The sequence below is a fragment of the Pseudopipra pipra genome, chromosome 5, assembly GCF_036250125.1.
Source record: "Pseudopipra pipra isolate bDixPip1 chromosome 5, bDixPip1.hap1, whole genome shotgun sequence".
In the NCBI taxonomy this organism is placed as follows: domain Eukaryota; kingdom Metazoa; phylum Chordata; class Aves; order Passeriformes; family Pipridae; genus Pseudopipra; species Pseudopipra pipra.
The window spans coordinates 28669372-28686256 of NC_087553.1; the positions used below are offsets into that span (position 1 = coordinate 28669372).

General features: G+C 41.0%; 1 protein-coding gene across 8 annotated transcripts in view; it reads left to right on the forward strand.

Moving 5' to 3' along the window:
* Positions 1 to 16885, forward strand: part of ANKS1B (ankyrin repeat and sterile alpha motif domain containing 1B) — a 420219-nt gene that overhangs the window by 378748 nt on the left and 24586 nt on the right. For 4 of the 8 annotated variants that reach the window (XM_064655362.1, XM_064655365.1, XM_064655366.1 and 1 more), the window contains 2 exons: positions 8419 to 8493; positions 13560 to 13688. In XM_064655362.1, coding sequence (XP_064511432.1) covers positions 8419 to 8493; positions 13560 to 13688 — 204 coding nt within the window. The remainder of the gene's footprint in view (positions 1 to 8418; positions 8494 to 13559; positions 13689 to 16885) is intronic. The other 4 variants (XM_064655363.1, XM_064655369.1, XM_064655364.1 and 1 more) reach the window with 2 other exon arrangements.

Below are 16885 nucleotides of genomic sequence, written 5' to 3' on the forward strand. Positions count from 1 at the left end.
GGCCCATATGGGGAGCACCGCAGTGGGCTTTGATGGAAGGAGAAGATCTTTTAAGGTCTCATGGGGTTGGAAAAATTGTTCACAGGCAGGAGAAGTTCTTTCACAGAGATGCTGAACTCAGACTTATTTTGAAAGCCTTTCTTGATTCTTCGGTCCCATGGTCTGAGTAGTCTTTTTTTTTTCTTAAAACACAAGATAGCTTGTGTAATGTCACTGTAATGACTGCATAGTAAGTTTAAGTTTGAAGTAAAGCTATCCTGATTGTTGGGATTCTGCATCGAACATTATTTTGTAAGATGTAATAATTCATTGCCGGGTTAGGATTGATACACAGGGAACAATCATTTAAATGGATTTAGTACAATAGATCCTCTATCTACAGTAGAGGAAAAGTGTAGTAAAAACAAAGGACAGAATTAGTAAGGGCAGATTTATATTAAAATTTTGAAATAATGTTGCTTCTTTCTGAAATAATACCTTCAACTCAATAATATCTTCCAAATACTTCACAGATCCTAATGCATTTGTATTTCCAGTGCACTGTGGGACTGTGTGGTTTAAAATCATGTTTTCCATTTTACAGCTAAGAAAACTGAGATATAGGGATGTTTCAGGTTGAGTAAGATGACACGGAAAGTTTGAAGGAGCTGAAAATAAAGAACTCACCTTTAGTTTTGTAACTTCTAATCACAGTGTGAAATTTTTTTATTTACTTGTTTCCTGTTTGTTTTTCTGTCTCCTTCTTTGCTTTGGAAGGATTTAATGATTACTTTGAATGAAGGAAAACATGCCCAAGAGAATACCGTTGTGTAAAATGAGATTATCTAAGCAGCAATGAAGTATGGTTTTTATCAGTGGTTGAAATTACTCTTCAAATAACAGAATTCTTTACTAGTTGATTTACGAAGCAATAAATACAAAAATATCATTGTCTAGATTCATTGGCTTTTTACTTCTAAGATTTCTTATTTGCATTTTTTTAAAAGCATAAAATAGTGGATGTTGTGAGGATAAATAGACAGCTATTTTAGAAACAAATATGTAAAATCCAAATAAAATGCTCTATGGTTCATATTTTAGGTGCTTTTTGTTCAGTATGAAAGGTGACTGAACTGCGATGACCTTGAATTTAACTTCAAAAGAAAAATGCTCAGCTGAATCAATTGTATGGTATAGATGTTGCTAGCCGTTGTCTTTGTAATTCCCATAGATGTTAATGCCATAGACAGCTGTATCTTGAGCTGTAAATTTCAGCAAATTTTCAGTATTGTGTATTTCATAGAATCATAGAACCACAACTGGGTTGGAAGGGACCTTGAAGATCATCTAGTTCCAACGCCCCTGCCTTGGGCAGGGACACCTTCCACTAGACCAAATTGCGCAGAGCCCCCGTCCAACTTAGCCTTGAACACTTCCATGGATGGGGCATCCACTACTTCTCTGGGCAATGGACAGGTAAACTGATAAAGACATTATAAAAAAATCTACCTAATTTCCGCTTGAATAGAAAGATAGAATTTTTTCATGAATGTTACAGAAGCTAACATTTAGGAACTGAAGTCATGTCATGTGGATTATACCTACATGCTGCTTCAGCATATGAAATTAAGGAAGCTGCTTCTATATTCAGTATTAATGATCCAAACTAAAGCCATAAATACTACATCAAGAGGAGGACAGATGTTCTTAATTAATTTACTGTTTTTCACACTCAGTATTGTGAACTAGAGGCTCTACATTGAAAAGGTTGTATGAAAACTGAAGTTTAATATCTAACATTTAAATTTTTGAGCTCCTAGAAAAAGGCTGTTCTTAGAGTTTGGGGTGCTCTTCTGTTTTTGTTGTTTGAGGGGGAGTGTTGGCAAAAATATAGATATGTATACCTAATGTTCAGGGATTAAAGTCTCATAATCTTCCCTGGTGTTTGTCCAGAAGTTTATATCCTCTGTGCAAAGTTAAGAGGCTGTGGCACACTGGTAGATGGCAGTACCAGCAGAAGGGGTGTTGTCAATGAGAAGAAACTTGGCTGCCCAGTGGGAGTCATGAAGCCAGAGCTGCGACTGTAAAGCTGCACCTCCACAAGCCAGTCAGTGCAGTTATAACCTTGACAAACTGAAGGCCCTCGGTCTGTCCTCCCTAGCAGGAGCCCAGCTCCTGGTCTGCTTGATCAAAATCGGTTGAGAACAGCTGCCTAAGGAAAAGATGGCTATTGTGTGAAGGAGGGTGTTGGCTGGGTGAGAGAGAAGTGTACCTCTGTGATTAGACTTTTCTCATCAGAGAAGTAAGTGGAAACCATGGCTCTGTGTGGAGCAGGAGGTGGAGGTGTATGGGACCTACAGCACCCACCCTAGTGCAGGAAGAGGCTTTGCTTCTCACCCTGACACAGACAGGAGAGGACAGTCTGCAGGCTTGCTGTGGTCCTGGGTCAGTCGCCTCCTTCCCTGGGTGTGCTGGCCATGGCATGCACCTTCTTGTGAAACCTCACTGGGTGCACTGACTTGGAGCGTGGTGGTGCTGCTCACGCCTGTCACTGCCTGCCTGCAAGAGAACCAGTCCAAAGAGCGTGGTGATTTTCTGGAAATTTTCATGTGAAGTATTTTCAGGGGAAGCAAAAGAAATATACCAATGCAAAACATGTGACTCCTCTAATAAGAAGTGGTATTTTGAGTTTCTGCTTCTCTAAAAGAAGTACAAATTTCACTCTCCGTCTCTCAAGATCTTGTTTTTGAAGGAGAATTTGCAGTTATTCCTGCTGATAAGGCAAGCTCTCCCCAGAGCCTTGGGAACATTCAGGGAAGCAGCATCTATTTAGATGGCACAACTGCTCTCCCCTGGTCCTAAAACTTTTGGAGTTACAGTTACAAAAGTGGCCAGACCCCATTGATCCAAGTTTCATTTGTTTCTTTCAGCTGTTGCACCTTAAAAGTTTGTTTGCCATACCAAGACTGATTTTTCTGGGATTTAATCCAAAATTATCCTCATTTCTGGAGCTAGACTGAATTATAGTTAGCGAGTTAGATTATGCGCATCAGGGGAGTGGGGTTTGCTGCTGTTTCTCTCTCTCCCTCCTTGTGCCTCACTGGAGCTGCAGCACTGGGAGATGGGAGCAATTTTCTGAGGCTGGGTCCTGTGGTGAGACACGGGGGAATAAGCCCAGAGGTTGCGTTCAGCAGCTCCTCTTCTCCCTGTGCACCATCACCGCCATGTGGAAGTGTGAGAGGGCAACCTTGCTGAGGAGAGGTGGGAAAGGCAGCAGAAGATCAGGAGTCACCAACAACCTCTACTCAGACTAGCACAGGGCTGAATAAACCATTGGTGCCTACATTTTCCTAATCAGAGCCACGCCCTGGTGTTTTCTAGACTTCTGTTTGTTGTTGTCACTCTCTCCTGGACTCCCTTCTTACACTGCAGTGGCTAAAACTGGATGCCACCCCATGTGAGACCTCACTGGTGGCTGCCCCATAGGGCTACTTTTATTGAATACCTGGGGTTTTTTATTTAGGAGAGGGAAATTCAGCAAAGGGCCACCAAGATGGTCAGGAGCTGAAGCAGTTGCCCTCCCAGGAGAGGCTGGACAACCAGGGCTGGCTGGAGAAGAGGTGGCTTTGGGTACTAAAACTGAAAGTGGAGAGACGCTGACTGGATGCCAAGAGAAATTTCCTCCCAATGCAGACAGGCAAGCAGGGGAACAAGTTGCTCACAGAGTCTGCCCAGTCTCTGTCCTCGATGGTTTTCAACACTTGACTGGAGCAGTCTGAAGCCCCGAGCAGTCTGGTCCCATCTCACAACTGCTCCTGCCTTGAGCTAGAGTTGGAATGGAGATTTCCTGAACTCCTTTACAGCATGAATTATCTTGTGATTTATTTCCTTTTTCTTTTTAAAGACTGACCTTATCTAATTTGAGGTATACTGAAACTTTCAGATCTTTTTTGTCCTGTTGCAACCTAAATCACTCTGCTAATTTGTTTGCTATTTTATATCTGTATGTAATCCTATGTAATTTTATCTGACTTTCTGTAGTTCATTAGATCCATTTTCAGTTCTTACCACATTCTGAAAAGTCCCTCACTTCTGGATCCTCCTTAGCCTTGGCACTCCTCCAGGCCACAGCCTGGAGCAGGTCCTTGCAGATTGCCTTGGCATATTCCAGTCCATTTGTGCTTAAATACCAATAATTATTCTCAAAAGGTGAATTTCAACTTCTCGTGCAACCACTGCATTTGATTCAGGCTAAGTTTGTGTATGAGAGTTGTTCAAATGTTGTTGCATCAGTGTCCAAGTCTTGCAGTACTTCTCCTTGATGCCGCTGATTTAATTGGCTAGTTTTCCAACAAAGAAGAAAATTTGATCTGAGATGATTCATACTGAGGAACCTCATTATAAACATCTTGAATTTTTCTTGGCTCATAGAAGCTGTCTTGGTAACACATGGCAGGCAATATTACACTTTTTCTTTGTTAGTCTCGATAATGGATGCATAGATGTAAATATACACGCTTGCATACATATATTTCTGAGTGTTTATTTCAGATGGCCAGGAGTAATGGCAGAAGGTCATGAGAATTGGGGGATGGTGGCTGAATTTTGAAACAGTTTCTAGTCACTTGCTGGTCCCTGCAGTTGGGCTGCGTATAAGTTTCTGAGTCTTCCTTCTAACACATCTTAAATATTCTTTTAGCCCTTCTTTGGTCCTTTCAGTATTTTCTATGACTTTCAAGGATAATTGCTCCTAATTTAGGTAAATCCTTGACATCTCCTAAAGTGCCATCGAGTGAAATTCACTGAGCTGTAATGAATACTTCTGGACTCCTTCCACGCAGCTCCTGTTCCTCCTCTCCTTAGAAAGCATATAATTTCTATGAACAATCTTATGGTTTCTTTCTTTCTTGAGATTACCAACCAAGTTTTCCTCGTCTATGGGGAGGAAGCCTAAAGTTCTCCTGGGATAACTCTATTCACTTTGTGAGACTTTCTCCCTTCCTTTGCCCATCCTGCCTGTCAGAGTCATGTCCCGCCATGACCAGATGGGGAAATCTCTTATGCATGGGACACCACAAAAATGGTATGATGGCAGAGTCTTGTTGTGATGTTACTTGTAAGCATTTATCTTTTGAGAAGTATTAAGATAATGGCATGTTCGATACTAATCAGACAATAGCAGTTGCTATTTCTTTGCTCATCTTTACCATATTACTTAGGAAAATATTCTTTGTTAAACTCTTTTTCACATAACCTTTGTGTCAGTGGTATTAGGTGCCCAAGTGTATTTGTGTTTGTTGTGGTAGAAATGTATGCACAGATTGAATTTTTTACCTGTTTTTTGAGAGCATATGTTTTGGGAGCTGAAAACTGTGAGTGTTTGAAGCCTAATCTCCATTATTCCTCCTACTGCCGAGTTTCTGGCCTCAGATACTCACTTAACCTTTTTCCTTTCCTTGGTTCTTTCTTCTTCAGCACAGGGATATGTAACTTTGAGTACTTCTCCTGGGGATTTCATAATTCATTAAAAATTTTAAGCACTTTGAAGATATAAAATATGTATGTAGTAAATGCTAAATATTTTTACAATGGTGCAAGGAAAAGGTTGATTTCTGAATTTGAATTTGTTACCATCCATAAAATTAATGTTCCTTCTGTACTGCATTACAGTACCTCAGTCATTCAAACAATAATGAGTGCAAAACAGAGTCATGAGTTTTGCACTGTTGCCCTTCAGACTGGGCATTCACACACTCGTGGGAAATTCTGTTTCTGCTGGTCTGTTCGATTTATTGTTGATTTAATAAATCAAGTCACCGGTATTTAAAGATGATTTAGCTTAAGCCTAGATCCTCAAAACCTTTAATTCTGGGGGTAGGTCTGTCTGATGGGGGTAGTTCATTTGCACAGTTCTTGAAGCAGAGACCTGGACCCAAAACTTGCCTCTCATATGTGAGTGCTTCCAAACATCTTGGGCACTCTTCTTTCCCTAAAGAATTAATTAGAAGGACTTCCTGCCATTTATAAAAGGAGTTGGAGACAGCCTGCCTTCTGCAGCTGTTTTAACCTGTGAAAGAGAAAGGTGAAATACATAGGTGTGAGTCCCCTCAGTCGGAGAAGGGCATGAAATCAAGAGTTCCCAGTTCCTGGGGAAAGTGCCCTAACCTCTGTGTCTTCATCTAGGAGAAGATGAGCTGGGGAGGGAGAGGCAGGATGGGTACTATTGGCACGTGTAAAAAAAATTATTGTCTGCCCTCTTTTTAAATGGGGCAACTTAAAGGCTGTGCCCACACTTAGTACAGTGTTGTGTTACCTGTCCCTGAGTTAGCACCCAAGCAGCCGACAGATGTACCCGATGTATTTATAGCTTTAGGTGCCGCAGCACGGCAGGACTGCTATGGCAGCTCTGCTGGGAGACCCCCGCACGCCGCTGCTGCTCAGCTCACGGCTGATCTGGCTGAGGCCCCACACCAATCCTTAAAGGCAAGGCCTTGAGAGGGGCAGCTTTTAAGGACACACTTCTGTCTTAGGAATATCAAGATGGTGAGAAGCAGCTGCACAATGTGATGGCATCATGGCAACTCCATGCCAGTGCTGGGAAGAAATAAAACATCTGCCAACATACAGTGCCCTGCTGCCTTACCTTGCTGCTTTCAGGACCTCAGTGAGTGTGTCCAAATAGCACTGTGATAAGTCTTCTTGATTACCAGATGCTTGAGTATGCTTCATCTGGCATGGAAATGCCTTCTCTTTACTCTTCTCTTGAAAAGTGGAGGCACAGGCTTCTGCCATGGATTCCTATTCAGGAATCTTCTCATCCCTAGGCAAACAAAGGTAGGCATCCCAGCAATGAGCATGGCCAGAGCATCCAGAAGTCAGTTTGCTTGACATACACAAAAAAATGTCATTAGTACCAACTAGTGCACTGTTCTAATGATGGCACAGCAGAAGTAGCTGCAGCAGTGTTTGTTGGTGACCTTGCACTGAAACTATTTGTTCATCACGTGGAGGAGGACTGTTTTGTAGCAAGTTGCAGAAGATGGGGAACAAGACTGAGCAAAAATCAAAGTTTTTATTATCTAATGCTATCAAAATGTAGAGCCCTGCACCTCACAAAGGAGAAGCAAATAACTTCAAAAGCAAGATGAGGGAGGTGAAATTAACCAGATACATGAAAGTTTAAGAATTACTAAAGCTGGAGGAAGGGATTTGTGCTCATGCATTTCAGATCATGAAGGAAATAAGGGACTGTTAACAACATTAGGCAGCCACCAGTCTGTCTGGCAGTGCTTTGTAGTCACTCCGGAGGATGCCAGGCTTCCCTGGCAGTAACCAGAAGTGATAACCTAGTCTGTCACCAGCCAGGCAGCCAGGTTGCCGGCTACAAAAGGTAAGAGCAAGAGCCATGTTTTAAGAAGAGTTGCACTTTTTTGGGTTGTTTTGAGCATTGGTGCTAGATTCCTGCTGCCGCTGCTGACAAGAACCAGCAATGCACATTCCTGCTGTTGTTAAATTACTTATATATTAATTGCTATCTATTCTGGATACTGCAGTTGCATTTTTCATGTCTGTTGATTGCTTTTTGTTGCTGCCTGCTGAAGATAGCGTGGGCAGATTCTGCGTCTGATGCTTTGTTTTAGTTGCCTGGCTACTGTAAAATGTTATCTTAGCATTTGCTGAGGTGCCACAGATGCTTTCTTGATGAGTGTCCAAACAAGGAAATATATAAAAGATGCTGGTTGAATGCCGTGCTTGCCTGTTGCTTTTGCTAGAGATGCTACAGTATGCTGACTTTGCTTTGCTATTACAGACTCTGTACAATAATGTAGAAGGTAGACTGAAACCTTTCATTTATGCTTTGGGGTCATGGTCAATACCAAAGGTAATATTATCTCTATCTTTGAATGCAAAGGACTTGTTGTTGGAAGGAGATGGTGGGCAGCTGCTTCACTTGGTTGCAATGCATTCTTTTCTGGTAATTGTTACAGAGAAAACATATTTTTTCTGTTGATTGTCTTGCCAGATTTTTCCCTTCCTCTACCTGTGAAAGTCTCCAACAGAGAGAGATTTAAGTCTCAAAACTTAATCAGGATGTTGACTTCAAACTTCTTCCCTGCCAAAACCTGAAAGTAACCAGTATTTCTTCTGCTCTCTGTGTTTTCTGTTAATGCCTGCATAACTTTATCTCACAAGCATTTCTGACTAAATTGTTTTCTTGTACTCACAGTCTGAAACCTCTTCTAGAGTCTCTGAATAAGCTATGCGTCTTTCCAGCCAGTCCAAAAATATTTTGTCAGCAAATAAATAAAATTACATTTAACAGCTATTTTACTTCCTTCTTTAATATTATTGCAAGCCTTTTCTTAATTATTCTCGCCTTTTGGCAGTTGCAGTGCATTAATATTTACAAGATGAGATACAGTTTTCTGTTTATATTAGCAGTCTTCGGTCTGTGAGATCTGGACCAACCAGAATGCAGGATATCCTTTCTCATCGATTCATCAGGTTCATAATGTAAGATACAGTAATAAATGGCTATGTTGTCATTCTTTGGATGTACAGTCTGTTGCCTTGGTGTTATCTACGGGTGTCATGTCGCTGAAATGGTAACAAAAGTTCGTAACTTGTCTGCCCTCCTCGGGGATTATGTGTGCGCACATCCGTGTGTCGTGCCATGTGGTTAGCGTATGTTGGCTGTATGGTGTACATACATACAGGACGTGGGGGCATTGCTAGCAGCAGTCTCGCTCAGGGGGAGCTTTGACTTCTGTTCCTGATGTTTTCGTTCACTCACTTTTCCAAAGCGGGAAACCGTGTAAACAGCTCGGTTTGCACAGTTTCGCCCCCACGGTGTGTTGTGCTGCCCTTTCTGTGTCAGCCCGTAGGCTTTGCCCAGCTGAGGTACACGCTGTGTTTACAGAGTCACCTTTGGGGGAATCAGAGGTAATGCTGATGGTGCCCTGAGTTTTTATCACTTCTGTGGCAGTCACAAAGGCTGTGCATGTGATCCTGGTGATCCATATTGCAGTGTGGTAAGGATGACAGCCTGTTGTTCGGCAGAGTATTTCAGAGGAGCTGTAGATTTCTCCTGATTTTTGCCATGCCTCCTTGGAACATTTCTGCCAAAGAGGGAACATTTTGGCTACCAAGCTTTAGAAGTTTTTAAAATCTAAGTACACCATAAACCTGTTCCCATTATTTCAAGAGCCAAAAATATAAAGAGCTTAAAAAATTCCTCCCGGTCCAGGAATTAAAACATAAGGAAACAATGAGGATTTGACTGGTCTGCAGAGCATTTAAAATTTTTACAGGGAGAAAATTATTAATTTTTCAGCCAGAAGTGTTGTATCCATGCGTGCTCCAATTTGTTGTTGTCATGGTGACTAATGCATGTTACCATAACCAGGCATGAAAAAAACAGGTGAAAAGTTATAAGATATGGTTCTTGTTAAAAATAACTACATTCAAACCACTCAAACTCAGGCTTTTTTGGTTTTTTCTTCCTTGAAGCATGGAGGGGTTTTAACTTGACATTTTTATAAAAAGACGAAGGAGGTGTTGGATTTTTATAAAATTGTACTGAGGTTACTTCTTATCTGACTACCTCTGCATCCAGGTGCCTTCAATATGAGTCAAATATGCTTCTCAGAAAATGGGATGAGATAGGAAAATGTGCAATGACTGTAAAAAACCAAAAATATTTAATAGTTGTGATCTGCCTCTGTAGCTCATTTGACATCAAGCATCTGACCCTTTGTAAAGCACATCTGCTGATTTTCAGGGTTAGAAAGCACTGCAAGAGCACAAGATATTGGTCTTTCAGGTTGTCCCTGTAAAAGGATTGAATCCTTGCCATTCTGGCACCTGACTTGAGACCATTTTCTGATTATAAATTCTATATCTGCAAATGTGGAGCAAAAAATATTCTTTTTCAAGTTGGGAGAGGCCAAAGAGAGGAAAGGTGCTGGTTAAAGGCAAGGGGACATTAGAATACTAAAACACAAGCAATACAGCAAAAAACATGTGATAAATTGCACAGCTCTCTGATGAGCTGTAAAGTTAGATGAGGAATAAATTATCTCTTGCCTTTCTACTTCATCAGAGAGATAAAAATCTCCATCCGTATATTGTGTGATAAAAAATACATAAGCTTAAATGTTTGATTATTTCTTATAATTGCAAATTAAATATTCAAACCAGAAAATCCTTATCCTAGCATATCTAGTTTTAAAATTTAAATCAAACATTATAGTTGGTCTTGCATGGCAATTTCTGAACATTTCTGTACTGCTTGAAAGTGTATTAGGTGAAGGACCTGAATCTCAATACATCACCCATGAATTGTTCCACATCAATTCCTTGGAGTTAGGACTACTAGTAATTTATATTTTTCTATCCCAGACTTGAGCCTTGTTGTTTCAAGTCTTCTCTAGGTCAAAGATGGTCCTGTTTTGTATTTTGCCTGAAGTCAACTGCCGTCATGATATCCTAAATCTCAGAATTTCAGAATCTGACTGGTATCAGTCAGCTGAGGAGCTCCCTTTCTTTCTTTTGAGGTTTTTAGACACAGTTTTTTTAATATATTCAGCTGTATAAATCTTGTTTAAAAGCTTTTCTTCCCTGAAAAAAAAAATCTATACCTGTGATGTTTAATTTTATGCAACTTTTCTTAGTAGCTGCTCTCTCTAGAAGACATGCTGAAATACATGAAAGCTCTCCAGGTGCAGTGGTCTGTCGGGAACAGCAGAAATCCTGTATCCCTGCATTCCTCTAACCTCAGCTCTATTGCCTGTTTAGAACATCCTAGAGAAAAGTATGGAAATCTTGGCAATTCGGTTTTGTCTAATTTAAAAGGAGTGGGTACTAGGATGATTATAGAGCAATTAATGGATACAAACAAGTGGTCTCCACACAGTCCCTCTCCAAGTGTCTCATACACTAGTTTTATTAGCCTAGTTGAAGATTATTTCTCATTTCCTAATGATTATTTTTTCCTTTATAAAATTGAACCAAAACAAGAGGTTATCACTGTTCCTCTTTTACTGCCCTTTTACTTACTGACAGAAGAAATGCATTTCTCCATGCTTTCCATACTATCTGTGCAAAAGGGAGACAAACTGTAGAATTATGTACTCATTTTATTCCTTACTTACTCCTTACTCCCTGCTTAATTTGTCCGTACCGTCCCTTTTCTGCATGTAGGGAAGCCACCTGCTGAGCAGTGCAACAGGAGGGTTTGGAGCACTACCCCCGGTCACTTGTTCAGTAGAACATGGCACAGCCATCCCCGTGCTTCCTTAGTGAAGAGACCAGTGGTCAAAAGATGTACTTTTGTAGCTTTTCTGTCCTAAATTTACTCGTGTTCCATCATAGTAGCCTTTTGCTAAATGGATAGGATCTATCTCCCAAGCAGAATATACCACCTAAGGAGCCTTTCTTCTGTGCCTTTTGCAAACAGACACGTCTATCTGGTATTGGCCTTATTAGCCACCAGCGTATTTGTAACAAATGTGGATAGAGTCTTTCCCAAATCTTTGTTTATGATGACCTCCCAAGCTCTGCTTCCTTACACAGAACATGCAGGAGTGTATCTTTATTAGGGGGAAAAAAAAGGACTATTTCAAGTGGTCTGTTAGCTGTGGCCTTGAACAGTTCATAAGGGACAGCTGAGCACGCTGTGAGGATTTGTGATGGGTGCAATCCATCTTCTCTTGTTGTCAAAGACAGACTCCACTAATAACAAGGATGCAGATCCTTACCCATTGTAATATGATGGAAACCTTATTTTATAAGGAGAACTGCTTCTTAAAGAAATCAACCTCCCACTTCAGATTAAATGTGATAGAAGGTTTTTGTACATGTGAAAAATTGGAGCAATTGCTTCTGCTGCTTTCTTTTCAAAATCTAAGGCTGAAGTCATACCCATGGCATATAGGCAACTTAACTGGGCAAGACAGAAATTACACTACTGTGTAATTGGTAGATGTGCTAATGGTGTCAACAGTAACTAGGTTTGACTTGCTTGACGTTACCATATTGGCAGGGTAATGTTGATGTTTCTAGATTTATCTATTGCTTTTCATTGCAGAGCTGTGCAAATGCGTGTCATTTTGTTATTTTGTGACACATGAAAATGATGTACTTGTTTTGTTTACTCTGTCCTGATTTAATTAGTAAGATGTGATAGTTTGCCAGACTTTGAATGTCTTCGGTAAGATTTTTTTCGTGTGTTTTTGATGCATAACTTCTTTTTGCTATAAAAATCTGAGCTTCCAGCCATATTCTGTGTGAAATACTGATGATAATTCCTTGCCATCTTCAATACATATTTTAACAATTTGACATGGATAGAAAATATGCAGATAAGTGCAGGTAAAGAAAGTAGTAGTGTAATCCAAATTGAAATAATCATATAGAAAAGCATTAAATAGTTTGAGAGAAAATGAGCAGGGGAAGAAGGAGAATCAGGAAGGAGAAATGTGGTTGCAAAAAGACAGAGTGGGAAGAAGACAGCAATTCAGAGGTAGTCCAGGCAGGACAGAATAGGATAGAAGTGGGACCGGTGGCAGAGGGAAGAGGGGTTGGGAAGAGGAGAAAGAGTCCATTCACAGGTCATTTTCAGTTAAAGCGAGCTGATGCTTTGGCAGCATCCCTGGTGTTGAGGGTGTGGGCACATGTGAACGAAAAGTAGGAGAGATCACAGTTAAAAGCTAAATAGTCTCAGAATAATAATTATTTTTTGCATGGGCTTGCAAGATAGAAGGAGCCCCTATAATAATAAAGCCATGACTAAAAACACACAATGGCAGGTGAGACCCAGACCAGCACTACCAGGCTGGGGACCTGTACTGACGCCTGCATTGGCTCTATTGGAAGGGAGAAGAGTGTGCTGCAAAGGGATTTGGCAGCAAACTGCAGTCTTACCTGTGTTCTCTGAGGGCTTTGAGGAAAGAGAGGAGATGACAGCTCAGGAAGGCAATCGCCTGTATCAGTGAGAATCATGAATGTGGAAGGGCAATGTTACTACCTCCACAATGAGGCATCAAGAGGTGGTGATCAAAGTAAATATTCATAAAGAGATTAAAGAATGCCTCATATTTTTGAAGAACATATAATAAGTCTTCAAAGCAAAGTCTCAGTTATCGAGCCATCTAGGAAAGTTAATTATCAGTTATCTGTGCCGGATAATGGAAGACTTATTAACTGTGCAGAAAAGCTTGTAAAACACATAGCAGAATTTGTGAAAGGCATTTTCATGCATATCATGATTTTTTTTCAAGTGCTCTCATCCTCATATATGTATTGTAAACACTTATTTTTAAGGAACATTTCCGGTGCCTAATGATTTTATTCTCAAAGCAAATAGATTTAATTAAAGCCTCATTAAACACTACAGTAGATGATTTTGGATTATAAATTAAATCATGAAAAATATTGTAGCAGTTGTGTTCCCTTATTTTAGTAACATGGCTCTATGCGTAGAAAATAAATTCTTGTTAATTGAGCACAACAGTGGAGGTCTATTTTGAAGCTAATTTGCCTGCACATACTCTGATATCTTGAACAACTGTGATTTTCAGACAGGAGACTGGGGAGAGCCTTCAATTACCTTGCGACCTCCAAATGAAGCCACAGCATCAACGCCTGTACAATATTGGCAACATCATCCAGAGAAACTCATCTTCCAGTCATGTGATTATAAAGCATTTGTAAGTGTTGATAAATTTTAGTGGTTTGATTTGGGGTAGATATGTTAATCTTGGATTTTGATAGGCTGTTGTGTTTTACTTCCATTCATAATATTTTTTCAGTCACTTTTAGTGAGACAGGCCACTTTTTCTGAAAAACTCTAATTGTAATAAATGAGAAACAAGGATGCACAGTACTTTTTGCTATGAATTTTGTGATATATTGCAGTCCATGTAGCAATAATGTTAGAGAATGGACACTATGAGTAAGTGGTAAAGTGTAGAAGTGACAGTGAGAGCAAACACCCCTACTTCTCATCTGTCACAAATCCCTGTCTAGTAGTTATGGAAAAATAATAAAGCATAATATGGGATCCTCACGCCTACCTCAATGCTGTGTACAGAGTAGTTAAATTAAGTGTTGCCTTGCCTGAATTTTATAGATTTGGTGTTGGGGAAGGGAGATAGGGAAGATGGAGATCAGGATCCTGAAGCAGTGTTTTCCAACTCTGGGACAAGAACACATTCAGACCCCTGCCATACTGTTGGCTGCTTGAAGTACCAGTAGCAGTCAGTTCCATCAGGGCAGGGCATGTTTATTTTTACCCCCCTCTAGCTGCAGCTGATTACCACTTCCCATCCCTGGAGAAACAGAGCTTCCTTCTACAGCTAAAGACAATTAGTGTTTTATGTCTGTTATAAATGCATGTGGAGGAGAGAAAGGTCTCCTGCAGCACAGAAAGTACTTTTTTTTTTTTAGTTAAAAACTGAAATCTTGAGTTCCCTGGGTGGGAGGACCGGAGCTTCTGGGGATCTGAAGAGGTGCCTCAGCTCACCTCTTTGAATGCTAACATTTCCCCCTCCAACTTTGCTGAAAAGCATTGTTAAAGTTGCTGAAGGGGCTTGCCAGACCACTGTGTGTCCTCTTTGGAGGTGGCCCTAATGAAGTATGGCTGACCTACTGTACAAAGGAAAGGGGCTCAGTAGTTGCAGTGCCTTTAACATAATAGCTAAGGGTTAACCCCTGGTCCAGGACATGGTGTTGAGATCCTCTTCACTTGAAGGGGCTAAGATCTCTAGTGCTTTTTAGGATAATGCTCTGTTTATCAAATACAACTGTATTTTGGGGGAGAGTTGGAGGCTGCTGCACCTCTTTTAAAGCATATCTGGAAAGGTAGGAATTAGAGACTAAACACAGGTGAGACAAAGCCTGGCTCTCACTGAGCAAGGGCAGAAGGGGTGTTACAGGCCTGTCTCACTGGAGTACATCTGTATCTTCCATCAGACCTTCATTGGGTAGAAATTGCCGTGAATGTAGTGACTGTCCTTGGACAGTAACTAGAACCTCTGCCTTCCTCAGCAAGTCAAGGTCAAAGACCAGCTCACCTACTATTCAAAACCTCCTTGCTCACCTCAAATTGAAAAGGAAGCTTCTAGTTCTTTAAATATTTTTCCTAGTTTTCAATAAAGTGAGCATGAGTGCCTTTTATCTTATTGCATGATCCAGCACGTCACCCTTGTAATAGATTGGAAGGCATATGGATCATTAAAGAAATGAAGTTGAAATGACCATGAATATCTAAGTTACTGGTGATTAAGGAAACACCTTCCTTTCCAAAGGACCATGCATCACTGCTTTGTTTCAGCTCACTGAGCTGTATTGACCTGAGCCTTATAGAGTAAAATACTGGCTTGTAAGTTATAATGGGTGCAGCTTTCACTGTATGACACATCCCTCAGTTAAACTGTTGGATGTTCTCTGCATTGCTCCTGTGTGCTCTCAGTATTTGAGAAGGAACATTTCCAAAAGCACAGCAAGTCAAAGGGAAGCAAAATTCCCTCCTAAAGTTTCAGATTTTTCTGACAACTAAATTGGACGGTACCTCTGTGATTTGTTTGTCTATTCCACAGTCCTTCCTGGGAAGCATTTCTGAATGCCTTCAGCTGAGACTTTTTGCTGCTGTGCAGATGGGACAGGAGCTGCCCACCTCTTCTCTTTCTTCCTCTTGTTCTGTCGTGAGCTCAAAGCACTGATTTTTTTACCCTGGTGCCTGACAAACTGGTATCTTTCAAGGAAAAAATAATTTGTTGTACTATAGTCCATAAAAAAATAAGAAAATTTAAAAATATTGAAGAAATTAATTGCAACCTGCACAGGATGCCAAAAGTGTCAGACAGCAGGATCCAGAAAAGAATACAGTTCAACTCAATACACTTTTAATTTTCTAATTTTTGAGTTTGCTTTACATTTATTGTTTTTCTTCAAGGGCGATATCAAGCTGTCCCACCGAATTAATGCCCAAAGCCCTATTCACGTCACCATTGAGCCCCCAGCTGGACTCACAGCTGCTCGGTTTATGAATCTTTTACATCTGCAGTCCTCCAAGAATGCCCTTCATTCATTCCTTTCTGTATGTGCTTGTCTGGTAGTGTTGGTGTTGCTCACTGTTCCATCTATAATGCCCTATAAAGTGTTTCTCACTAATTGACATGTTGGCTACTGTGTACATTGAAATATTTATGCATTTTCTTGCAGGTCAGAGACTCCTGCAGTACACAGTGTGAAGTGAAGGCTTTAAAGAAAATATCTCAGTTTAGGTCAGGAGACTGGAGAATTGAACCAGTACATTCTCTGTTCAGTTCCAGCTTGCGTTCAGCTGTAACGGAAGTTCTTTTTGATAGGTTCTTGTCTAAGCTGAAGCTGGTTCACTAACTGGTTGGGTCAGTTTAGTCTGTTTCCAAGGGGAGTCAGTGTGGTAGAATGAAAAAGGTCAGGCAGTGATGATGGTCTGCAGCCATCAGGGAAAAGGCTCCTGCCCACAGTGGCTTCTCTTCAGCTCCTGTGTTGCCTCACTTAGGACTGGAGACTTGGGAGAAGCCATGGCCTTGTACTGCAGTGAGGATACAGAGAGAGACATCTCTGTGCCTGGGGAGGAGCAGGTGAGGGGTGACTTGCTATCCTCTCTCCTCAGTTAAGCCCGACTTGCATGTGACATCATACAGAAACATTCCGTTTGCACCATCCAAACCTGGCATAGAGGAGTACTGAGACCCCAGAGGAACAAATCCAGAGGAGCAGAGCCTGCTGCCAGGGTGCAGGAGGACTCAAACTGCATGTGCCAGCAAGTGAAAAAGTGAGGGAAAGGCCTGTAGGAAGGGACCTGTTTTGGTGAGGCACTCACTGCCCTCGGAGAGGAGCAGGCTGCTCTGAGGGCATG